At 40.6% G+C, this 27,035-nt stretch overlaps 1 protein-coding gene across 5 annotated transcripts in view; it reads left to right on the forward strand.

Moving 5' to 3' along the window:
* The window catches only part of RIPOR2 (RHO family interacting cell polarization regulator 2), a 92,195-nt gene that overhangs the window by 21,674 nt on the left and 43,486 nt on the right, over window positions 1-27,035 (forward strand). For all 5 annotated transcript variants that reach the window (XM_072152422.1, XM_072152426.1, XM_072152424.1 and 2 more), the window contains exons 2-12: window positions 13,802-13,928; window positions 14,650-14,805; window positions 17,324-17,402; window positions 17,614-17,637; window positions 18,781-18,834; window positions 21,578-21,727; window positions 22,305-22,368; window positions 23,165-23,208; window positions 24,008-24,133; window positions 24,298-24,446; window positions 25,897-26,026. In XM_072152422.1, coding sequence (XP_072008523.1) covers window positions 13,802-13,928; window positions 14,650-14,805; window positions 17,324-17,402; window positions 17,614-17,637; window positions 18,781-18,834; window positions 21,578-21,727; window positions 22,305-22,368; window positions 23,165-23,208; window positions 24,008-24,133; window positions 24,298-24,446; window positions 25,897-26,026 — 1,103 coding nt within the window. The remainder of the gene's footprint in view (window positions 1-13,801; window positions 13,929-14,649; window positions 14,806-17,323; window positions 17,403-17,613; window positions 17,638-18,780; window positions 18,835-21,577; window positions 21,728-22,304; window positions 22,369-23,164; window positions 23,209-24,007; window positions 24,134-24,297; window positions 24,447-25,896; window positions 26,027-27,035) is intronic.

The following is a 27,035-nucleotide window of genomic DNA, read 5'->3' on the forward strand; positions in this document are numbered from 1 at the left end:
GAAGGAAGGAGGTCATGGATAGCAAATATAAGATGATAACCAGTCACAGTGGCTAGATCTATGAGCAAGTGTTCCTGGTTTACCATGCTTGGTTTTGATGGTAGATTTCCTTTAACCGGTTCGCGACCGCCCGCCGTGTATTCACGGCGGCGGTCGCGTCGCGCTGCATGGAGAGGGCTCACGGGCTGAGCCCTCTCCAGAGCCGGTAAGTCTTTGCTGCATATTGCAGCAAAGGCTTACCGGTAACATCCGCGATCGGTGCTAGCACCGATCGCGGGTGTTTTCACAGCATGGGCTGCCGGCAAAGCTGCCGGCAGCCTCAAACAGATAGCGCCGCATGGGCGTCGCCATCTTACCTGGGATCGCCGCTCCCCGTGACGTCATCGGGGGGCGGCGATCCATCTCCATGGTAGCCTCGGGTCTTCCGAAGACCCGAGGCTATTTCGTTTTAACCCCTTCATTACAATGTGCTGATGGCACATTGTAATGAATGAGGAAGAAAATCCCCATATACTGCCATACTGTAGTATGGCAGTATATGATAGGATCGATCAGATAACCTAGGGTTAAAGTACCCTAGGGAGTCTGAAAAATAGTAAAAATAAAAAAAAAATTATAATAAAAAAACCTACAATTTCAAATCACCCCCCTTTCCCTAGAACTGACATAAATATAAATAAACAGTAAAAATCATAAACACATCAGGTATCGACGCGTCCGAAAATGCCCGATCTATCAAAATATGATAACGTTTTTTCAATGCGTTTAACCCCGTAACGGAAAATAGCGCCCAACGTCGAAAATGGCACTTTTTTGCCATTTTGAAAAATCTAAAAAAATCTATAAAAAGTGATCAAAAGGTCGTACAGTCCTAAAAATGATATCATTGAACATATTATAAAATTTCGCAAAAAATTACACCACCCACAGCTCCGGACACCAAAGTATAAAAAAGTTATTAGCGCCAGAATTTGGCAAAATCAAAAAAATTATTTTTGTACAGGAGGTTTTAATTTTTGTAAATGTATGAAAACATTATAAAACCTATACAAATTTGGTATCCCCTTAATCGTACCGACCCAAAGAATAAAGTAGACATGTCATTTGGGGCGCTCAGTGAAAGACGTAATATCCAAGCCCACAAGAAAATGGCGCAAATACGTTTTTTCACCATTTTCATTGCATTTGGAATTTTTTTCCCGCTTCCGAGTACATGGCATGGAATATTTAATACCATCATTATGAAGTGCGATTTGTTACGCAGAAAACAAGCCGTCACACAGCTCTTTACGTGTAAAAATAAAAAAGTTATAGATTTTTTTTGAAGGTGGGGAGTGAAAAATGGACATGAAAAAACAGGAAAGGGCCCGGTCCTTAACCGGTTAAAAACAGTGGCATCTTGATGCTTTTTACTTTTTTTGCTTTTTATGGATGCCTGAGCTTAGTGAGTCATAAAATAATGGCTCTAAGAGATGTTTTTCTTAATTACTTCTCCCGCATCCCACTAGGAAATTGTATTGTCAATGCCTGCTGCTAGCTCCAATTAAGATGTTGAAAGTATACAAAAATAGAGTGTGAATAGTACAAAATCCCCATACTCTCAGCGGCAACCATACCAATGTAGCTGAGCATTGCATCTGTTTCAGTCAAACATAAGTGGCTTATACAAGGCATTTATACATAAAGTATTGCATACGTCAGTGTATCCTAGATTTTAGCTGGGTGCTCTACATTTTCAGGTGAGATGCATATAAATTTATAAGCTGATTTTTTTACATGGCAGCTATGGAAAGGGACCTTTTAGGGATAAGGGCAATGCTGTTTAATCATAGTTTTAATTATTTATTTTGGGTGCAGCTCCCATTTAAACCTATTACAATACTGCTTTTCTCAGTGTTTTGGATCTCCATACACTAAAGGCTGGCACACATAATGCAAACAGCTGATTTCCTCCTCTGAGGAAGGAACAAATTGAAAGTGACAACTCCTTGGAACTGGAACAGAACTTGCAGTGCACGCGGCTATTTGCCATCCTTGTCAAGCATCTGAAATGCCAGTCCCTGCTACCCACAGAAGCCTAGATTGACTTTGACTAAGCAAGTCGGCCGCCTAATTACTGCTGTCCCATTGCAGGCAGTGGGCACAGCGCTTGCAAACTGTTTTTCCATTTAAAAAACCCTGTTGGAGCCTCCAAGCCGGTGACCTTTCGGCGCTTCAAAACTAGAAGTTATTTCCACAATTCAGATTAATGCTGAGAAGCAGCTGCTTGGCACAGTTGCTCAGGACTTTGTCACATGTAATTACAGCTTTTTTTTTTTTTTTTTTTAGTTTAATTTCTTTGGAGGTGGGCGCCTCTGTAAAGTTCTAGGTTACATTTTGGTTTAACTGGCTTACTTGCGTGCTATTTATTTACATTTATTTTAAGTTTACAGTTCTTTTAGTTTATTGACAGTGAGATTGGAGGTTTCCCCAAATCATGCTTCTGCTGCTACTAATCTGTGGGTAGACTACCCAGCTCCCACTTAAGGGCGGTAAAGGACATGCAAGCACCACTTGTATTTAAATATATATTATATATTTTTCTCATCACCTCATTTAGCACCTGAGCCGCCATGGTAGATGTGTCAGTGATGTCCAAAGCCTGCCAATTACCCTTCTTAGTAACATCATGCAGCATGGAATGAATCTGCAAGTTTTTAGATCATCTCTCCAGAAGGAGCTCAGTTATGCTTATACTCTGGTCACAACATGATCTTGTGATTTCTTTCCAATATCTTGTATCTTACTCATTCATATGTTGTAAAATGTGTTCATTCTGTTGCCTCAGGGTCACTTACTCATAGGTTCAGGCACAATGATTGCACTAATCTTTTACCTGTTATCCTGGTTTCCTTAATTCTAAAATCAACTTTTTAAATCTATGCTAATGGACCAGAAGGACTCTGGGAGACGTTACCAGATCTCTCCATGCTGCAGCTGCACAGGCTATTACACTGTGCAGGAGCACTTCCCCCTCCCACTATGTACTGATACTTCCTGTGTAACAGTAAGATTACAGGCGGCTGAGGGAGGGAGGAAGTTCCCTTTTAATGGGATTCCCTTTTAATGGGACTGAGCTACATTCATGCAAACAACCTGTGAATAAGTGTGGTGCTGTTTTTAGAAGAAAGCTTTTCTTAACTTGAACAAACCCTTCAAATCCCAGAGGTTTCGGTCCTACTGACTCTCATACTGATGAAGCTCTGATATTACCTCTGCCAGCCCCATTTACTTAAGCCCCAGATCCTCATCAGACCTATCAATCCCATTACCAGCTCTCAACAATTACCAGTTTCGGAAGTCTGTTGCCTTGGAGAAAACTTTGATTCTGCTTTTTATCAAATCAGAAGTTTACAAAATTGCTAGTTCATGCGATAATCCTTTCGCATGTAGAATAGTTGAACATCCTTCTATGTAGTCTACCAACTGTCTCCCCAATCAATAATAACTAAACTGGACACTTTAAATTCAGTATAACATATTAAGTGTGACATAGATTGCCTTAGACAACCTCCTCCCTCCATACATCTCTACCTGAATCACCTGATACCTGTTCATGCCTTATCTCTGGTCCTTAATTTCCCTTGATCTCTTACCTCCTCTACTCAACTTTGAGACATTTAGAGCAACCTTTTCAGAATTGCCTACAACACCGTGATGATGCTGCTGTAATGTCATATAATGGTCTCAATCTCAAGGATGGATTGTAAGCTCACGGGAAGAGGGCTTTTTCAACTTCACATGTTCTTACGGCTAGTTAATTTTGTTTTACTATCCTCGTCATTTGTGTATGTGTATAGATATTTATATTATTTTTCTACCAGTGAGTGTGTGAGCTGTGGCCTTTTTTCAGTTTTTACTGTTTTGTATTTTTTAGTCCTATGAGTTCCAGTTCTGGATTGTACTACATAAAGGAAGCTAAGTGACTGGTTCAGTGCAATAGCTAAGCCAGACCCTTTCTATACGAAGCAACCAGCCGCTTTCACACATAGCACCGTACACTGGCCACCTTTTATACTGGTACTGAGGACTGGGACCAGCACTGATAAGTAGGGTTTTTTTCTTAATTGTATACTAGGAGTTAGGCTACCCGCATACAAGTTTCTATTGACACCCTAAAGTTCCTTCACTTGTTAACGATTGAACGCTGTGGAGTAAATTTTGAAGGTAGAGAATGACTACAAGGGGTCCGAGATGGATTCGTCAACTGTTGTAGAGCAGGTTACAAATGCTTTCGGTTGACATTCTCTACTCCCCCACCCCAAGTGTAATATTTTCCCTAAAATGGATAAAACAATTAATGAAAGCTAAAAACTTATTTCTTAATTATGATCAGATTGAAACCTAACTATGCAAAAGGTCTACCTTGTACTATGATTTGTTAATCTGACAAGCGTTTCACTTTTTTAATGTGAATATAAATGGAGCTGGCTCTTGCCGGCTCAGAATAATATGGCGTAGCACTGGCTGCTATGGAAACGTTTTTACTTGGCATACAGCATTTCATACAGGAAAAAAAAACAATCATTAATCCAAACAAGGCTCAAAAAGAACACTTATTACAAGGAGAGCAAAAATCCTCTTCCTTTCAGTTTTGGATGGCATGTTATAATAATTAACCTTTCAGTATCACTACTGCAGCTCCTTGGCAAATATACACCGGTGCATTAAGTATCCATACATAAACACATGAAATGACTACACCTCTGTAACACATGTGCAACATACATACAACTAGATACATATTGTACTAATATACACTCACTGGCCACTTTATTAGGTACACCTGTCCAACTGCTCGTTAACACTTAATTTCTAATCAGCCAATCACATGGCGGCAACTCAGTGCATTTAGGCATGTAGACATGGTCACGACAATCTCCTGCAGTTCAAACCGAGGATCAGTATGGGGAAGAAAGGTGATTTGAGTGCCTTTGAACGTGGCATGGTTGTTGGTGCCAGAAGCGCTGGTCTGAGTATTTCAGAAACTGCTGATCTACTGGGATTTTCACGCACAACCATCTCTAGGGTTTACAGAAAATGGTCCAAAAAAGAAAAAACATCCAGTGAGCGGCAGTTCTGTGGGCGGAAATGCCTTGTTGATGCCAGAGGTCAGAGGAGAATGGGCAGACTGGTTCAAGCTGATAGAAAGGCAACAGTGACTCAAATTGCCACCCGTTACAACCAAGGTAGGCAGAAGAGCATCTCTGAATGCACAGTACGTCGAACTTTGAGGCAGATGGGCTACGGCAGCAGAAGACCACACCGGGTGCCACTCCTTTCAGCTAAGAACAGGAAACTGAGGCTACAATTTGCACAAGCTCATCAAAATTGGACAGTAGAAGATTGGAAAAACGTTGCCTGGTCTGATGAGTCTCGATTTCTGCTGCGACATTCGGATGGTAGGGTCAGAATTTGGCGTCAACAACATGAAAGCATGGATCCATCCTGCCTTGTATCAACGGTTCAGGCTGGTGGTGGTGGTGTCATGGTGTGGGGAATATTTTCTTGGCACTCTTTGGGCCCCTTGGTACCAATTGAGCATCGTTGCAACGCCACAGCCTACCTGAGTATTGTTGCTGACCATGTCCATCCCTTTATGACCACAATGTACCCAACATCTGATGGCTACTTTCAGCAGGATAATGCGCCATGTCATAAAGCTGGAATCATCTCAGACTGGTTTCTTGAACATGACAATGAGTTCACTGTACTCAAATGGCCTCCACAGTCACCAGATCTCAATCCAATAGAGCATCTTTGGGATGTGGTGGAACGGGAGATTCGCATCATGGATGTGCAGCCGACAAATCTGCGGCAACTGTGTGATGCCATCATGTCAATATGGACCAAAATCTCTGAGAAATGCTTCCAGCACCTTGTTGAATCTATGCCACGAAGAATTGAGGCAGTTCTGAAGGCAAAAGGGGGTCCAACCCGTTACTAGCATGGTGTACCTAATAAAGTGGCCGGTGAGTGTAGATACAGTAATAGGAAAAGAATAGCACTGTGATAATGGATCTTTGTACAGAGGTTGGGTGCACGTCTCAAATAAATCTGGCTCCGAGGTGTGCATAAGTCACAAATGAAACTCCAAGGAAACAATGAACTATAAATGTTTTATTCACAGTAACATTAACAGTAAGAAATGTACATTTCAGCAGCTCCGTGAAGTCATTTTCAAGTATACATTGTGTTACATAACAGGTATATATGTCCCACAGGAGAAGACCTCATTAAGTGCTCATGAATATTCAACAATATACATACAAGAAAATGCCAATACCTTCTCAAAAACCTTATAAACAAGTGAGGTGTAGGCAGACACTCCCAACGGTGAGTGCAAATGCACTGAACATGCTCGCAGTGGTTGCTATGAAACCAGAATGCCATCCTGATACTAGTTTGCTGACAGGTGGTCACATGGTAAATCTCCCATGTGATCTGCTGCCACCCACATGACTCAACCACCTGATCCATTGAGGTCAGTATCAGCTGCACATAGCTCTAAGCTGGTAATCAGGTAAAAGTCAACATCCACTGCATTATCATCATCCATCTAGTTGTACTGCTAAAACCATTTTAAGTATGGGAAAATCTTCCAATACTGCATAAATGTAACGCACAAGTGGCAGATGCAGGAAATCTGCCTGATGTGTCTCAAAGTACACCCAAAACAACAGCTTGATGTTACAAAATATACCAAGTCTAGAAGGGAGTGGTATCCATGGGCAACGGACACAAAGTATAAGTATAGTATGTAACGTCCTGTGTTCTTGGAGTTATCAGTCTTTTTATGGACAAGGCCAACCATTATTAAAAATAATTATAGTCAGAAGGCAGGATAATAAATGATAACTTAAAGGAGTATCATGTTAATATGATATAAGAAGACCATGGGGTGAAACTCTGTATACGAGATTAGGATTGCTTCATGCAAAAATAAGTAAGAAGCTCATGAAAAAATAGCAATACAAAGATTAATGAATTCATCAGTGCACAAGAAACGTTCCACAGATCATACCAACTGGCCAGTTTCCTCCTCATCGCTGACAAAAAACAATGTCAAAAACCTACAAAAGTAATTTGTAACACCCTGTTGTGTAGTCGAAAGCGGAAGTCCTCAAGCAAAAATGCCTGAATTGATATAAACATTGAAGGGATATTCCCACAAAGCAGTGGCGTAATAACAGCCATAGTGGCTGCTACGGGGCCCGTGGTGCACAGGGGCGCGGGATGGCCGGCGGGAGCACAATTTATTAGTGCTGTTCTCTCTGGCCCCTCTCTCCCTGCTATCAGCACCGCAGTAATGGGGCTCTGCCTGCTGTGCTGAAGAGAACTCCCCACCCTCGTGATGGCCCCGCACTCTCCTACTCCCCTCACATCCGCCCAAAATCATTCCATTACATTGCCATGGCGAGGACGCCACTGCCTTGTCATGGGACTTGACGTGCGACTGTACGGGTTAGTTTAAGCGACTCAAACTTGTGCTCACGTTTCACTCAGGACACAAATTGAGCAGAAATCACATTCATACAGTCACACCACATGCACTCCAATTGTACACACTGAATTTAAGTCCTTCCATGACATTCATACATGTGTATATCTGTGTGTGTGCTTATAAATTATAATCTATATACACACACGTATACGTGTGTGTGTGTGTGTGTTTGTGTGTGTGTGTGTGTGTATATATATGCATGTATATATGTGCATGTGCGGATGCTGAGTGTTTATGTATATTCTGTATGTGTATAATTGCTGTATATACTGTTTGTATATGTTGTATGTATACACAGTTTGTGTAGATGTTGTGTTTATTACTACACCAAGCCCTGCTCACCCCGCCTCTTGATGTATCTGGCCGAGCCAGAGCAGCAGCGGGGCTGTCATATGCTGGTTCACGAGCGCCGGTGTATGATAAATAATTTCCTATGTGGGTATATGATGTGCTTATACTCTGTGTGTGTGTGTATACATGGTGAGTGTATACTGTATGTATTGTTATATGATGTATATACTATATGTGTTTTACAAGCTGCAGGCAAAATACGATCTTTATCCTGGGGGGAAGAGGCACTCTGTGTGTTGTACCTGGGATGGAGCAGAGTGTCAGGATTTGAACCGGCGTCTTTTGGCCTTACTAGTTGGATCTCTACCGCTGTGTAGCCCGATTTGTTTTATAGCTGTCTACTTGTTGCTGGTGTTTCTCCATTTCCTGCTGCTGTTTTTATTTCTCAGCTCTGGTAATTTGTATTATTCTTTCAGGATCCATTTAAAGGGGATGTCCAAGAGTTGTAAAAAAAAAAATTAAGGTGGCCGGAGGGGGCTGCTTAAAAAAAATAAAGATCTACTTACCTTCTGACGCCCTCTGGTGTCCCGCGCTGCTTTCACTCCAGTTCGGGCGCCATGTAAACAAACATGGCCGCCGGAGCAGTGCTGGATCCAGCTTCCGGCCGGCCACGCCTATCCGTCCCTATTCACAGCATTGTGTATGGGGTCCGGAAGGTTGCCGGGGCCTGCCGGAAGCTGAATCCAGCACTGCTCCGGCGGCCATGTTTGTTTACAGAGTTTTTTGTTTTTTTTCACAACTCTCGGACAACCCCTTTAATTCTGGTTTTGTCATTCAGTATTTGCTAGGTATTATTGTATCTTCAGCTTATCCCTGGCTCTATTTGAAAATCTATACTTTCTAAATAGCTTGTTTTTTTTGACTGTGGTGAGAGATTCTGTGAAGTTGTCTGTCATCTTGTATTCACGCACCGCTTTCCTGTCGTTTCCCCTTTTGTCTGTTTGTTTAATAGTTGAGTGTTTAGTGGACCTGCTCTGGTTATTACCCACTATTCCTGTCCTTGCCCTCCCTCATGTATTCAGCCGTGTGTGTGTGTATATGTTCTGCGAGTGCTAGTTCGCCAAGTTTTTCTTGCAGCAATTGTTTTGTTGGGGGTGGGGGCAAATTTTGGTAGGCCAGAACCTGGTGTCGTTTGGTCCTTTTCCCTACTATCTGGAAAGGTTTTCGTGTTCAGAGAGACAGAGAGAAGTTGTAGAGTTCGGAACTTGCCCAGGTAAGCTGACCAATGCCCGCAGGCAGGGACTAGCTTACCCTTGGAGTAAGGGACAGTTTTTCCTTCCCTGTTTCCCTAGTTCTTGCTGCTCTAGTTATACAGTTTTCTAACTTATAAATCGTAACACAGAACTGAAGTGTGTCACTTTGTGTTATATGCATCTTGTGGATCTCCTCATCTCTGATCTCTCTTTTGCTGTGTCAGATACTAGAAGAATGTTCAGAAGCTAAATGAAAGTATAGATAAACCTGTACCCTGATAATCTGACCATATTATCAGCACACAACATCTCCCAGTACTAGAGGGATTATGAATAGTGATGGGTCACGAACGAGCTGGGACGAAGAACCGGCTCTTTCCAATGAACAATGGGAGACTGCTCCCTTCAGGAAGCCGATAGCTCACTTAACCCCGCCCCTAAACGGCTCACCATCCCCTTTTAACCCGCTAAAAGTGGAGTGGGTTGACTTTCTTGACCTATCATATATTTAATAGGGAACCGTTCAGGAGCCAGAAGAGCCGCCTCTTCATAGTGAGTAGAGCCTAATGATCCAGCTCACCAAGAGGAGCCAGATTTCCCATCACTAATCTAATGTCTGCTTAGAGAGTCCCCATCCACACCCTGGAATTTTACACTGACCATTAATAGGAGCTAAAACAATAAAACAGAGTAAAAATGTAAATTAAGGGGGTTAAAAATTAGCTTTATTGTGTAAACCTAGGTAGGGGATTAAAATTTTGAGAACTTTCTTTCATGGGCAAACTCCTTTAAGACCATGTGTTTGAATTGTATACAATTGATGAATCCATGTAGCCTCAAACTGTTTTAAAGCCTTAACCCGGTCACCCCCTTCCCCCACAAGGCAGGCCGTGGTCAATAGCAATATGGCGTAGACTTTTACCTGATTATCAGCTTAACCACTTCGTGACCGCCCGCCGTGTATTCACGGCGGCGGTCGGGTCGCGCTGCATGGAGAGGGCTCACGGGCTGAGCCCTCTCCATAGCCGGTAAGTCTTTGCTGCATATTGTATGTAGTATGGCACTATATGATAGGATTGATCAGACAACCTAAAGTTGTCTGACAACTTAAAGTACCCTAGGGAGTCTGAAAAATAGTAAAAATAAAAAAAAAATTATAATAAAAAAACCTACAATTTCAAATCACCCCCCTTTCCCTAGAACTGACATAAATATAAATAAACAGTAAAAATCATAAACACATTAGGTACCGACGCGTCCGAAAATGCCCGATCTATCAAAATATAATAACGTTTTTTCAATGCGTTTAACCCCGTAATGGAAAATAGCGCCCAAAGTCGAAAATGGCACTTTTTTGCCATTTTGAAAATTAAAAAAAAAATCTATAAAAAGTGATCAAAAGGTCGTACTGTCCTAAAAATGATATCATTGAAAATATTATCAAATTTCGCAAAAAATGACACCACCCACAGATCCGTACACCAAAGCATAAAAAAGTTATTAGCGCCAGAAGTTGGCAAAATCAAAAAAATAATTTTTGTACAGGAGGTTTTAATTTTTGTAAATGTATGAAAACATTATAAAACCTATACAAATCTGGTATCCCCTTAATCGTACCGACCCAAAGAATAAAGTAGACATGTCATTTGGGGCGCTCAGTGAAAGACGTAATATCCAAGCCCATAAGAAAATGGCGCAAATGCGTTTTTTCATCATTTTCACTGCATTTGGAATTTTTTTCCTGCTTCCGAGCACATGGCATGGAATATTTAATACCATCACTATGAAGTGCAATTTGTTACGCTGAAAACAAGCCGTCACACAGCTCTTTACGTGTAAAAATAAAAAAGTTATAGATTTTTGAAGGTGGGGAGCGAAAAATGGACATGAAAAAAACAGGAACGGGCCTGGTCCTTAACCGGTTAAAGCTATGTGCAGCTGATACCAACCTTAATGGATCAGGTGGTTGAGTCATGTGGATGGCAGCAGATCACATGACTGGCTGTTGATCACATGGGAGATTTACCATGTGACCAACCATTAACATACTAGTATCAGGCTGGCATTCTGGTTTCATAGCAACCACTGCGAGCATGTTCAGTGCGTTTGTTTACAAACAAACACCCATGTGCTTTGGAGTGTCTACCCCCACACCTCACTTCTTCTTCTTTATAAGGCTTTTGGGATGATTACATGTAGCTAGCACTAGCACTGTATTATTGTTAAATATGTATTTTTTATCAGCATTTTCTAATGTACTAAGTGATGTCATGCCCTGTGGGACACATATACCTTCTATGTAACACAATGGGGCTCATTTATTTACCCGTTCCTGTCGCGATCCCGCTGCGCGTTGTCCAACGTGGATTCGGGTTTCTGCCGGGATTCACTAAGGCCGTGCGCCCGATATCCAGTAGTAGACAATTGAGAAGCAGCACTCCGGAAATTCCACTGAAGAACAAAGTTTTATTCCACCATAATAGTGCGACGTTTCGCCAATTCAATCAAGGCATTATCGAGCATGATGCTTGATAATGCCTTTATTGACACACATTTCACACATTGCCTGCTTCACACATTTCGTTTTTTAAATTCCGCGTTTTTCCGAATCCATCGGGTTGTCCATCGAAGGACACGCCCCCCTCCCCCCATTTCTGTCGTGTGAAAGCCGTGCGCCAAAATCCCGGCGGAATTTGGCGCAAAACAGAAAAATTCGGGAAACCTGACGAAAGTGCGGCCGTGGAGCCCTTAGTAAATGAGCCCCAATGTATTCACTTGGTGAAAAAACTATTTATACTACATTTTGTATACATTTACTACTAGATATGGGGCATAATTGGACTTATAAATAGAAGCTTCTTTAATGATCAGTCGGCTCAGGTTGATATGACAGATCGTTGTACTAGGGCTCTGCTCACTTTGGCCAAAGTGTTACCAGCTTATTTTCAGCTTTGCTGTTTGAACTGGGACAAGATGAGCAGGGTCCCATTATGATCTTTACAGTGTAGGTGATTTTTCTGCCATTTAATGTTGATGACCTATTTGTAGGATATGTGATCATTATTAGATTGATGAGCCTCCCTTGTCATTGTCTTGAAGTTGAAGCCTGAGTAATCCTCTGATAACAGCTGTATTGTACTGCTGGAGGCCTAGATAAGAAAGGATATTGGCACTCCACATTGTATTCATCTCTTTGACTCTGTGTTCCCTGATCTACTGTATTTACTGGGCTATACACTATATTGGCAACCGTAATGTATATGAAGTAAAGTATACGGACTCCCATTCATTGTAGCTGTCGTCAAGCACATATACCTTGCTGTCCAGTCTGTACACTCTGTACTGGAATGAAGTACAGTATAGCTGATCCTAGGAGAAACTACAATATAAGAAAAGTTAACAAGTACATTATGCCCTGCAGCCAGGGCTTGTCATAGACATGGGTGTGACTATGGGCTCAGGGTCTGCCATTTATGGCACGGCCACAGGAAAGAGGCCTGGTTCTTTAACAGGTTAAATTTTCATACTCCATTAGAAACATGTTCTGTACTCCAAACCCTCAGAGGCCGCAACATAGTGATGGCCTGTTATTAATGTGATGATTTTCTTTGGTCATCTTGTCTTATATAATAGACACATGTATTTCTGTATAAATATACCTCCAAGGTAGAAAGACATCACTTTCTTAGAGCATTGTTCAGGTTTTGATGTGATTACTGTGACAGAGTATCGGGAGAAGTGGTAGATGGGGTATATGTTTTCCCAAGATGCTCCATTTTTAATTGTTACTAAAAGCAAACGGGATATGTGTCAGTTTTTGCAGATGACTCTGCACTGGGTTTTTGTTAAATCTACTAGGGTCTGTGTTGCTGGAGTGGGGAAGAGAGGGTGGACCCCACTCCATCCGGACAGTCCGTATTATCAGCCTCAGGGCTCTCTGTACCAGGAAACAACTGTAACTGCTGCTCTGTATTATTTGGGAGGCTGTGCAGTGTTTTGTTTTTGCTGATATATACTGTATACACTCGTGTATAACTGAGTTTTTCAGCACAAAAAATGTGATGAAAAACCTCACCTCTGCTTATACAAGGGTCAATTTAAAAAAAAAAAAAAAAAAAAACGTACTCTCCCTCAGGTGCCCCAATGCTTGTTGCTGCTCCTCTTCAGTCTTCTCTCCGCTGTATTAGATGGACGCGTCTCTGCCAGCCGGCAGATCGTGTGGACGTGTCTCTGCCGGCTAATACAGCAGAGAGAAGACCCAAGAGGAGCCGCCGGAGCTGGTTGAGCATGTAAGTTTATTTTTTTGTATGTGCTTGGCAAACTGCGGGCTGGCTGGCTGTATACTGCATGGGGTAGGCTGTATACTACATGGGGGCTGGCAGGCTGGCTGTATACTGCATGGGAGCTGGCTGGCTGTATCCTACATGGGGCGGGCGGACTGGCTGGCTGTATACTACATGGGGCTGGCTGTATACTACATGGGTTCACAGGTTTTGGTGGTAAAATTAGGGGTCTCGGCTTATACTCAGGTCGGTGCATACTCCAGTATATACGGTATAACTTTTTTTTTTAATTATTATTGAAAATGAAACTAATTTAAACTTTGTCTCACAAACGTACCTGTTGTAATCCCTTACATTACACAGACAGCTCCTTATTGTATTTGTTTTACACAAAGACACTGTATTAAAACCAGATCTGGTTTGTTTTTCAGAGTTGTCTTTTAGAAGCCAGGATATCATGTCTGTGAGTTCCCCGACATATCCTCCAGGAGGGCCTAATGGCATTCTCCGAAGTCAGTCATTTGCTGGTTTTAGCGGCATTCCAGAAAGGAGGTCTAGGTAAGTCATAATGGGCAGATGCTGCAGGCCAAATGTTTACTTTTCTGCTTCACAAGTACATTATGTTATCTCCAATGCCTCATCATAAATATTGCTCTGCAGTATTTTGTTTTGTAGAGGCTACCTGTCAGGTCTGGTCTCTTGTCACCTCTTGATAGTGGTCTATAGGGCCTGGCACATCTATTTGTTTTTTTAATTATTTTTTTTGTCTAATAATTGATAATAAACGCATTGTGTTGTTATATGCACTTATGAAAAGTATTTCGATAAAATAACAAAATAAGCAATACTATCATTAAGGCGGTCCCCTTCTTAAGAACACCCGACTTGCATACGACCCTAGTTGGTAATTTACTGTACTTTAGCCTTGGGCTACAATAAACAGCTGTAACAGTTATCAGATGCGTCAGCAATGAAGCTTTATTGTTAATTCTGGTTCTTATGACAACACAACATTTTTAAAATCCTGTTGTCACAGAGACCAAAAAGAATTTGTCAGGGGTTACAATCACACACAAATTCAACTTAAGAACAAACCTCCAGAACCTATCTTGTACGTAACCCGGGGACTGCCTGTATATCGTAGATCTACACACATTCCTGTTTTAAGAGAGCTTTTTTTTCTCCTTAATATAAGTTTTCTTTAAAATCAGCCCAGGAAAAGCACGGCAACATCCAATCTGTAATGAAGTTCTTGAAGAACTTAACTTTCTTTCAACAGATGCAATTCTTTTCTTGGGAACTCCTCAGTACCTAAAAAGCCATTAGCAAAGCAAAAGAAAATGCATAACCTGGGCCACAAAAGCGGCAGCTCTTCCAAAGAACCTCAGCCAGAGAGAGTAGAAGAAATCTATAGCGCCTTGAAAAATGGTCTAGAGTAAGTATAAATGAGTCATTTGCATATAAACTAAAAAATGATTTGCCTTTTGTAACTCTTACCTGTTCTTTGCTCATTCCAGGTCTCCTCTTTTGTCTCATAGTTGTGAAGATACTTAACACATACCGTTAAATATAAGTTCAGCAGACCATAGGTTGTCAATACAAGATGTAAATCGAGTAGGAAAGAACTTTAGTTTCATGAAGGCATCTTTTGTATTTCACACATATTCCTGTAAGATGCTTATACTGACAATAATACATAATGCATCACAGACTAGTAGTAACTTCTTTGTTAGATGCTATTTCCTTTTAGGATGTAGGGTTTTCTGGATTTCCTTTGATCAGATGCAGTTCTCTTTTGAGTAGTATTTCTGAGGCCTAGTCTACACATGCATTTGGACCTATGCTATTATCCTTCAGTCGCCAAATGAACAATAACAGAAGTATAAAGAATCCGTTATTAACCGTCTCTGATGTAACTATTAAGGTAGATCCGGTGGCTGATTCAACTAATGAATGACATTGGAGCCCTTTTTAGGGTTAATCCTTGAGTGGCCTATAACTTTATAAATCTTTTATCACCCAATGTGCACATATCTGAAAGAGGCTACTGGGATGTGGAGTAGCTGGAGCTGAAGCTACACGGTGTGTTTGCTCCATGCCCTAGTAGCCTCTTTGGATCCTCCTACTACGAGATCTTCAGCGGGCTGTATGGAAAGCTATTCAGGCCTGAAATAATTGTAAAAAAAGAATTATAAAAATTTTAAACATGTAAAAGTTTTTTAATGACCCCCTTTCCCTAGAACACATATAAAAATAAACAGTAAAAATCATAAACATGTTAGGTATCACCATGTCACAAAATGCCCGCTCTATCAAAAAATTTTTTTTTTCATTATTCACTGCCATGAGCACTGTTAGGGACATTTGGGCTCTATTTTCTAAATCGACACTTTTTGCCATTTTTGTTCTCAAAATCCGTTTGTGGTGATGCGCTTTGTGAAATAAAGTGGCCATTGTTCTTAGATTAAAGGATACCTACATGCATTTCATGCATTAGGTATCCTACATGATTTCATGCATTATAAACCAAACATACCTTGAGAACGCTGTAGCTACACTGATGCAGGATAATATCTTGGTTAATCCCTGAGTTGAGTGGTTTTGCTGAAAAAACTATAAAGAGTAGCATGGTGGCTTAGTGGATAGCATTACAGCCTTGCAGCACTGGGGACTAGGGTTCAAGTCCCAGAGAGAACATCTTCAAAGAGTTTGTATGTTCTCTCTGTGTTTTGCGTGGGTTTCCTCCCACAATCCAAAAAAACATACTGCTAGGTTGATTAGATTGTGAGCCCCATTGGGGACAGGGACCGATTTATCAAGCATAAAAATATTAATATTATTATTATTTATTTATATATATTATAAATAATGATAACATTGATTTCACAAGTTACACAGAGTTTGTATTACACACGGGGCTTAGTCCAGACAAGACTAAGCAGCCTGAGCTGGATCACTCTTATACAGCAGCTGGGGGGTGGTGCAGCAATTGATTATTCTGCCTTCTGGCACAACCCATTTGATTATATCACCCTCTGCAGCAGTGCATAACTAATGTGCTAGGAGAAGCGCTGAGCTAGCCAGAGTAGCAAAACTGCTTCATTATCATAATTTTATCATTGTTTTATCAGCAAAACCACTCGGCTCAGGGGTTAAAAAAAATATGTTTCTGCATCAGTGTAGCTACAGTATCCAACCAAAGAAGCAGCAGCACTCCACGTCAGAGTTCAAAGGTGTTTATTCACCAGGTGAAAGGAAAGCGACGTTTCAGCTAACTCAATGTAGCTATTTTCAAGCAGTGTAGCTACAGCATTCTCAAGGTATGTTTGGTTCATAATGCATAAAAGCAAATGGTAGGTTTCCTTTAAAGGAAATCTATCAATATCCAGCATAATAAACCAGTGACCCGTACTCTTAGATCCAGGCTCAGTGTAAGGCTACATTCACACTGCCGTATGGGGGACGTATATACGTCCGACATATATATGGCCGATATACGTCCCCCATAGACGGCAATGACCGCACGGAGCCCAACGGGAGTGGTACGGTGTAGCACACGTGCGTCACCGTACCCCGGAAAAAGATAGGACATGTCCTATCTTCCTCCGTAGTACGGCGCCGTGTGCCATAACTTCCTATGGAGAGGGGCGGGGGTGAGCTGCGCTCACCTCCTCCTCCTCTCCCCGTGTGCTGCCGTTGCCCGCTACGGTACGGCGGGCAGCGGCACTGTGAATGCCTAAGAGTTCCTATACACATTGGCCTGTTTCTTGGTATAGCAGTGTTTCTTTGTCTCCTTGGATGATGTGACTGTGGTTTTGTAGTGAAATGAGGCTTGTGAATATCTCCGGCAGGAGGAGGCTACCTGTGAATTCTCCATAAGCTTTGGCTCTTACAATTGCCTGATTTCTCCCCTATTGTTTTTCACTTGCCTGGTGTTTGTTTTCTCTTGATAGTGAGTATCTGGAAGTTCATCAAGCTGAGCTAGACAAGCTGACTGCCCAACTAAAAGACATGAAGAGAAATTCAAGACTGGTAAGTCGTTCGCACTAGAATATTTCCTGGAGTTGGTCTGGGTAAAGCCGGTCGCGTGAATACTTGTGAATGCCATACACAGTGTACAGTAATCTAGATGTTGCATGTTATGCCCAGCTATAAATTCTTTACTCACACTGGTACAATTGACATAATCTGTTTAATTGGTTTTCATTTATTCCTGTCCTAACAGCTTTGTTTTTCATTGCAGGGGGTATTATATGATCTGGATAAGGTATGTTGCTATTGTATGTTTTGCAATAATAACCTTATTTCAAGTCCGTCTTATTTGCTTTAAATGCTCAGGACATTTCCGACAAACCTTTTGCATTAATCAAAAGTAGACGTAAATAAAAGATTACATTATATTTCTTATAAGAGCAAAGCACTTTAAGTGCTATATTACCTGTCATAAGTCTATAGCTTTGCAACAGGAAAACTGTGACATAACGGAAAAGAACATCAGATCAAGGTCCACTTGCAAAATTAATTTCTTAAAAAAAAAATGATGAAACTTCCTTTGTCTTAAAAGTTCAACAGTGCAGCTTCCCGTGTAGAAATGTTCCTTTTTCCTGAGATTTGCACCTGGTAACAAACCCATTTCACAAAACGTAGCCAGCTCTTGCCTATTTACCGTATATATATATACGCGAATATAAGCTGAGTTTTCAGCATAATTCTTCCTCATAGCTCTTGCGAGCAGGGCCCTCATTTCTATTGTATCATATGAATGTTATTACCCTGTAACTTATTTTTAATTACCCTGTCTTATTTTATTTGTATATGTTTCCCAGAATCTTAGTGCTATAGAGTATGATGGTGCTATATAAATAAAGATGATTATTATAAATTTTTGTACGGAAAAATCCCCACTCGGCTTTGTAGGGAATGTGTGTGTATAGAGATAGATGGATATTTATACAGTATATATCCATCTATTAAACTTTAATACTTGCCTCCAGCGCTCAGCCCCTTCTCCTCTCCGCTCCCAGTGGGGTTCTGGCAGTGCGGGCAGAGGCACGTCTGTTCTTCACCTGCACTCGTGCAATGAATTGGCGGTGTCCCTGCTGTGTAATGTCATTGCATGTGTTTGGGCTGAGCGCATAAATGCACCCCTGTCCACGCTGCCAGCAAGACCCATGGAGCCATGAAAGATATGTGAGGAGAAGGGGATCCTGGGGGGTGAGTAGAGGCTGCATTTCCCACCCTAGGCTTATGCTAAAGTCAATAAGTTTTCCTACGCTTTTTTGTGGTGAGAGTAGGTGCCTCGGCTTATACTTGGGTATATACAGTAAGCTTGTATTTTAGCTATTGTGTTTGGTTTCACACAGTAGCTTGGAAAACAACTAAACAAAATGTTTCCTTTTTGTTTTTCTAGCAAATCAAGACTATTGAACGATATATAAGACGACTGGAATTTCACATGAGTAAGGTAATATAATCAGAAACATGGTGTACAGTACTAAATTAAAGTACACTTTTTTTTTTTTTTTGTATAGAGTTCTTTTCAGTCTAAATTAGATGGTATCAGCTATTAGTGTTACTTTACTATAGTGTGAGAATCATTCAACAAATGGTAAAATTTTTTGGGAACAGGTGTGAAATATTGTGTCAATTTTTTTTTACATGGTGCCTTGTGTTACATTCATGACATGTGACCACTGACATAATTGCTGGTACTTTAGCCTTCTAATAAAAGCAACCTGTACCCCATGTATGTGATTTCATGAAATCATAGCATGCTGTGACTTCATGTGGTCATGTACCCTGTTTCCCCTAAAATAAGACATCCCACAAAAATAAGACCTAGTATAATTTTGTTTAGGCTTAGAAATATAAGGCCTCCCCTGAAAATAAGACCTTGCGGCAGTCATTGCAGCGGCTTTGTTCAATGTTAAATGTAAATATTTGTTCATGGAAAAATAAGACATCCTATGAAACTAAGACCTAGTGCCTCTTTAGGAGCAAAAATTAATATAACACACTGTCTTATTTTTGGGGAAACGGGGTACATACATGGGGTACAGTTTGCTATTAAGAGGCTAGAGATCCTGAGATGATGTCACTCTGGTCACATGACATGAACTGTGACCGGTAAGGAGGCATAAGGCATGGGGAGGATTAGATTGGAGGGGCCAATTGAGGAGGACATGCCCTCCTCTAATGCCAGGTAATAGAAGATAAAAGGTGATTTATGTGGATGTAAGCGAAACTATTTTTAGCTAAAAGAAGGGGGTCAGTCAGTTCATAGAGCTCCTTAGGAACCTGTCACTGGCTGATTATGTGCAAGTGTTTGACTGGTTTCATTTAAAGCAGTGACTCTTTTTTCCAAATTTTTGAATGACCTTTACTTAACAATCGTATCAAAGTTGTTGTTCTCCTCGTTGCTTGTGCTCCTTTCCTTCCTTCCATTAATATGCTTTGACACGGCACTCTGAACAGCCAGCTTCTTTAGCAGTGACCTTTTGTGGCTTACCCTCCTTGTACAGGGATCTGTCATTTTGGAGAAAATTCTGTATGCAAATTAGCTTCTTGGTGCACCTGGAAAGTGGATGCCTTTCTGCAAAGGGTGTCACTCATTGGGGGTCATTTACTAAGGGCCCGATTCGCGTTTTCCCGACGTGTTACCCGAATATTTCCGTTTTGCGCCGATTGTACCTGAATTGCCCCGGGTTTTTGGCGCACGCGATCGGAATTTGGCGCATCGGTGCCGGCATGCGCGACGGAAATCGGGGGGCGTGGCCGAACGAAAACCCAACGTATTCGGAAAAACCGCCGCATTTTAAAAAAAAATTGTGTCGCGAAAATTTCACTCACCTTCATCCTGGGTAGGCCGGTGTATTTCGAGGCATTCCAGCGGACTTCAGCGCAGCAGCGCCACCTGGTGGACGGCGGAGGAACTGCATTGATGAATCCCGGCCGGACCCGAATCCAGCGCAGAGAATGCGCCGCTGGATCGCGAACGGACCAGGTAAGTAAATGTGCCCCATTGTGTAAAGGGGGCCCGAAGGAGGAAGTTGCGGCCTAGTGCTATCTCAATCTCAGTGTCAAACAGAAAGTATTGTATCTTCACTCCATGGACTTGTATACAGGGTGGTGAAGTAAAACCTTTATCATCATTGTACGTGATGTATTCAAAGGAGAAACATAAAAATTTGATATTGAAGCAAAAAATGTTATTGTTGGTTGCATAGTGTGTAGGCACTGCATTGGTTATGCACAATAACTACACTGTGCTGTACTGGAAACTACTCTGTTAGTGGTTCTACCACTAGTGCACTGGGAAGCTTAAATAAAAATGATAATTGAATTTTCTCCAAAATCCAGGTCACTGCGTAACAGGAAGTATGTCTCTAAAGCTTATAGAATTCATATATTTCATACTATATTTCATTTAAGGTAATTTGGTGGTACGGTAAATGTTTTTATTGCAGTTTTGTATACTTCTTTCTGGTAATCTTTGAGTGCTGAATTGTTATTGCACTACAACTTTTTACAGTTTTTTTGTGGTGGCACTATTTATTCATTAGTGGTTTACTGATTTGCTGAGTTTTTAATTCTTTTGGTCATTAAAGTTTAATATTTGTAGAGTGTAATAATTTGCACTAAAAAGCCATTTGGGACCCACATTGGTGTAGCACAATCTAGTAAATTACTGAGGGAAATGCCTGTCACACACTTGCACCTTGTACTGTGCCTCAACTCCCGCTTTATAACTCCATGTTGGAGAGCTGCTATAAATAGAGAGGTTATTTTCTAGTAAATAGCAGGGTTTACAGCTGTCTTGTGGTCGGTCACGTTTCTGCATGCAGCTCCCATCTACTTCTTTCTCTGGTGCCACCTGTTGCCCATGTCCTGTAATGTGTAGTACAACACTTCTTGTTTATGGGTAACAGATTAGGTAACAGATTCCATCATTTTTTTTCTTTCTTGTATAAAGAATCAAGCTATGCGATCTTAACAGAATTACTGGGTTCTTAATGACATGTTAGATGTGTACTTTATCTGCTTGTCCGGGCATTTACACAACAACAAAGGAGTTGTTGTTTGCAATGATTTTGGCCAAAAGAAATTATTGGTTTATCTGCTTCCTGGTCTGATGACCAAACCCTCGTCTTGGATCATAAGATTATGTTTGTTAAAGCAATATTTATATTTTTTTTTCCTTTTGGAAGGTTGATGAACTGTATGAAGCGTATTGTATCCAGAGGCGCCTACGCGAGGGGGCATGTAAGATGAAGCAAGCATTTGCCACTTCACCTTCAAGTAAAGCAGCTCGGGAAAGTTTGTCTGAAATAAATAAGAGTTTTAAAGAGTACACTGAGGTAGGTTCCCAATATTCACTCCAATATTCACTCCTTGCTTACTAAGAAGATCATTTTATGTACTGGAGTTTGATCACAGCACACTTGCTTATTTTGACAATAAGTTCATCATTACCCACAGAGTTGTATTTAATTTATCCATCTTTTTAAAATATTGGGGGAGAGAAACCGAAAAATACCACAATAAATAATAATAATGTAGGTCTAACTCATCTGTTAAAATGTCCATTGGTTTTGAATGGACCTTTTAATGGTTTCTGTTAGTGTCCATTTTCCACCATTTCCAAAATTTGACACAGAAAAAATAGTACTGCGGCTTGGCTTTTTTATTTTCCGCTTTTTTTTAATGGAATCGCTGAAGGACGTGATGAAAACTGACACTAAAACCAAACAGTTCATTGAAATCAATGGGCATTTAAACAGATGATAATGTGAAGGGCCAAACACAGTAGTGAAAAGGGTGTAAGCTATTTGAAAAAATGTCACATTTGCAGTGTAGATTGTAAAGATTGCAGCAGTGATGTAAGGCAGTTCTCTGCATGGTTTGGTTTTTATTTTTGATATTTATAATTTACAGAATATGTGCACAGTGGAGTCCGAAATGGAAAATTTGTTGGGGGAATTTTACATCAAAATGAAAGGTAATTCATTCTGTATCTGTATACATTTGGCCTGACCTGGTGTAACAAATTGATATTTCTTGACTAAAAATATTATCTTGTGCTTATAGTATTTTAATTTTACTTCAAGTGGATGAGCTTTTTTAAAATTACCATGAGAGCCAATGGCAGGAACTTATCAAGTTTTTTTTTTTTATTTTTTTTTTGGAGTTTTTTTTTTATTGGGTAGAAAAGAAAAACCTTTAAACCATAGGCAAATGTGACACCTAATACAATTGTTAATAAAATGAAGCATTTTTTGGTTTAGTGATAATTGGGTTTTTCATGTCAAACTCTGCTGCCACCTAGTGGTTACATATTGTAAACTGTAAAGTAGTACCGGTATATTTGTTCTCATGAGACTATAGAGCAGTGATGGCAAACCTTTTAGACAGAGTGTCCAAACTATATCCAAAACCCATATATTTTTCGCAATGTGCAGATGCAACAATTTAAACAGTAACTTATTACTCCCTACTCTGTCACATGTTTAAATTGTATAGGCACCTGAGGACACCAATACAGTAGAAAGAAGGAGAAGAAGTTTGGGTTATTATTGTAGCTTCCTTCCAGGGTCTTGGGCTGCCTGGGACTGCAAGAGGCCTTGTGTCCTGTCTGGCGAACTCTGCACTGGGGTGATAGCATGAGTGCCCATAGAGAGGGCTCTGAGTGCCACCTCTGGCACCCATGCCATAGGTTCGCCATCACTGCTATAGAGTATGAACTTTACCTTTTTTTGATAAATGATCAATAAAACTAGAATAACCTTTATTTTTAGGTCTAGCGGGCTTTGCACGTCTGTGTCCTGGAGACCAGTATGAGGTTAGTGAATTTGTGTTGGCTGGCTAACCCGGTGATACTTGTACAGATGAGTAATTCCTATGCCATGATATTGCTTTATATTAGCGATTGCTGGCTAAACATATTGGGAGTCATTTAGGTGGGTTGCAAACTACATGAAAGCATGATTGGGACAAGCATTTGTATCACACAAGGCCAAAAAATCATAATTTCCATGGAGTTTGCCATGCAACTTTTTCTTGCATGAGGTATATTAGCCCCAAAGCTTTTGTGTGTGTGTTTTTTTAATAACACTGAAAGGTCGGTGTCTTCATGTTCTTTTCAATCATTTTGCTCTTAAAGACGACCTGCCACCAGAAATTTGCCCCCCAAACCAACAATACCTGCGGGTAAAAGGTTACAAGTTGTCCCCATTATTTAACTGTTTATTTATTATTGCATTGTTACTGTTATACATATAAACACAACTACAACCTGGCCAATTACATCCCCTTATTTTGACTGACGGCACTCTGTTTCTCTTCAAATCCCGGGCATTGCCCTGCCTCCTGGTTCCTGATTGGCAGATGTGAGGGAAAGTATTTTTAGCTAAAAGAAGGGTGTCATTTAGTTCATAGGACTATATAGGAACCTGTCACTAGCTGCATTGGTAGTAGTGCTTATCCTATAGTCACTATGAGATCATGTACAGGTCTTTCTCTGTTCATGTCAATGGTAATTTCAGAAACAGTCTTGCACATGTACAGTATACAATATGTATATTTAAATGCAAAAATATGTACATTAAAGAGATTTATAAATGTTACATTGGTTTCCACAGATATTTATGCGATATGGAAGACAGAGGTGGAAACTAAAAGGCAAAATAGAGGTCAATGGCAAGCAGACATGGGATGGTGATGAAATGTTTTTTGTTCCTCTGATAAACAGCTTAATTTCAATAAAGGTAAGTAACAACAAATGATAGATGACACTTTGATATAGATAAGCTATTTAAAGGGAACACTAAATACAAATGTGGTGAATATGGCATGCAACAAATCTTTCCTTATATTGATAAAGTCTAGGAGGCTTCAATGTATCTCAGACTGCCTTGCTTCTTTTCTGAAGGTAACAGAACTTAAGGGGATTGCAACCCATATCCTAGTTGGGAGTGTTACTTGTGAAACGAAGGACCTCTTTGCCGCCCATCCTCAAGCTGTTGCTGTTGACATCAATGACCTTGGTACCATTAAGCTTAACCTTGAAGTAACTTGGTGGTAAGTGTTTCCGAAATACTCAGTGAAGAGTTATGTTTGTTTGATGTTTTGTAAACCTGTCAAAAGCTTAGCCTGCTGTTTTATATGAAACCATCGGGATACAGGCAGTCCCCTACTTAAGGACACCTGACTTACAGACAACTCATAGTTACAGACAGACCCCTCTGCCCTCTGGTGAAGTTTTCGGAATGCTTTACTATAGTTCCAGATTGCAATAATCAGCTGTGAGGTGTCTGTAATGAAGCTTTATTGATGATCCTTGGTCCCATTACAGCAAAAAATGTTTAAACTCCAATTGTCACTGGGGCCAATTTTTTTTTTGTCTGGATCTACAATTATAAAATATACAGTTTCGACTTGCATACAAGTTCAACTTAAGAACAAACCTCCAGACCCTATCTTGTACGTAACCTGGGGACTGCCTGTACATTGAAAATTAGAAAAATCGTAGCTAAAGTTCTAAGCCTCATAACATCCTAAAAAACAATTACTAAAATATCATTCCAATATAAACCAGACATTCCTGGAAATGTTAGTGATCAAGCCTGGAAAGCAGAATATTTTGAACTTTCAAAATGAAAAATTTTTCAAAACTTTTGCCAAATTTTCATTTTTTTTTCCAAACGAAACGCAAAACTTATTACTTTGAACTTCATGTTAGATGTAAAATTAATCTGAAAATCACTTGGATATGTTAAAGCGTTCCGAAGTTATAACCAATTATCGTGACACATGGCAGATTCTATAAATGGCGTCTGGTCATTTTAATCTGATAATATATACACATTTCTTCAATTAGATGTTATTAAAAAAATATTCCTGTGTGAAGATAATTTCTCATAAATGTAGTCATATTGTCTCTTAGAAACAAGACTGTGTCCTTGGCTACGGCCACCTCTGCTGGAGGGATCGCATAAAGAAACCAAAACGTTTTTGTATATGAAATGTCCGGGAGTTACTGCATGTCCCACAGCCGTCCTGTGGTAATAATTGCTGAATCCAGGTGGTCAGGCAGGGCTCAACAGTGCGTGTCTGGTCACTGCTGCCAAAATGTGAGGTGGTCGGATCCGAGGAAGCTATCTTGTTGCTAAGGGACAACATGGCTATACTAATGATAAATTATCTTCACACAGGAACATTTTTTTTTAATAACATCCAATTAAAGAAATGTTTACATATGGCAAATGAATTTAATTAAATGTGAATGCCCAGATGGGAATACCCCTTTAAGTTGAAAAAAGCGTTGGTGATAAGGGGTTAAGTATAGACTGGAATCTGTTGTAGCCCTCCATTGTAAGCATATGTTGGGTATCCTCCTGACGTATTCTTAAAATGCAGGTAATATGGAGATATGTATGCAGCCTATGAAATATGTACATTGTGTTCCTGAGAAATACTCAGATTTATTACTATGAGAGTCCTCTGATGTAATAATATTATTATGTTTCAGCCCATTTGATACCGAGGATCTGACCCCATCTACAGGCAACATAAACAAAGCTACTGCTCTTCAGCGAAGAGTCTCAATCTACAGCCAGGGCACCCCAGAGACCCCAACATTTAAAGACCATTCCTTCTTTGTAAGTGTTATCCTTACACAGCTTATAAAACATTTTTCATTACTTAATGATTCCTCTTTATGCTTTGTGGAATTTTTGACAGAAAAAGATAATACCAGTATGTGTTCTGCATGGTTAACATAATCTATTAGCACAAATATAGAATTAAAATAATTACATGGTACGGAAATTTAAAATGTAACTTTTATTAAAGAGAACCCGTCAGGCAAAATAACCCCCCTAAACTAAATATATTTTCATAAACTGCCATTAGAGAGCATTGCTTCTATCCCTTCATTGTCCCTCTACATGTCTGTAAACCTAAGCAATGAGGTCCTAAAGCTGTATGCAAATGACCTGTGAAATGTCCAATGAGTTATTAGCATATTCAAGCTGTCCAGCTTATTCATGAGTGGGAGGTACAGCCACACACCCAGTGCTTGACTGACAGCCTGTATAATGGTGTGAGGCTGTATAATGGTGTAACTGCTCCTCCATGTGCTTCCTGGTGCTGGCGGCCACGCCCCCTGCAGCCTGTGTGTGTATAGGAGAGATACAACAGCTCCAGGCAGCCATGTTATAGCAGAACATGTCAGGTACTTGTGTAGCTGATGTCTGTGTATTAGGAGGATGCAGCATGTCAGTAGATGCAGCACACACACTAGCCATGCTTTACTATACATTACACACAGACATGAGCAGGGGGAGGAGAGGGGAGGGGTAACAGGAGTGACATCACTGCCTCTGACCATGTGACCTGCCTCATTTACATAATAACGAATAGATGATTTTATAATGATTAATGTATGAATTGACCAGATAAAGCAGGGGTCAGGAACCTTTTTGGCTGAGAGAGCCATGAACGCCACATATTTTAAAGTGTTATTCCGTAAGAGCCGTACAATATGCACATGTCCCCCAGTAGATAGGTAGTCCCATTGTCACGGGTACCCCTGGGATCTACGTCTTGGATCGCAGGCACACCCGTGCCCCTCTCCGTGACGGTGCCCCTTACCAGGCTCACTTACCT

Source organism: Engystomops pustulosus, chromosome 5 (genome assembly GCF_040894005.1).
Source record: "Engystomops pustulosus chromosome 5, aEngPut4.maternal, whole genome shotgun sequence".
NCBI classification, from domain to species: domain Eukaryota; kingdom Metazoa; phylum Chordata; class Amphibia; order Anura; family Leptodactylidae; genus Engystomops; species Engystomops pustulosus.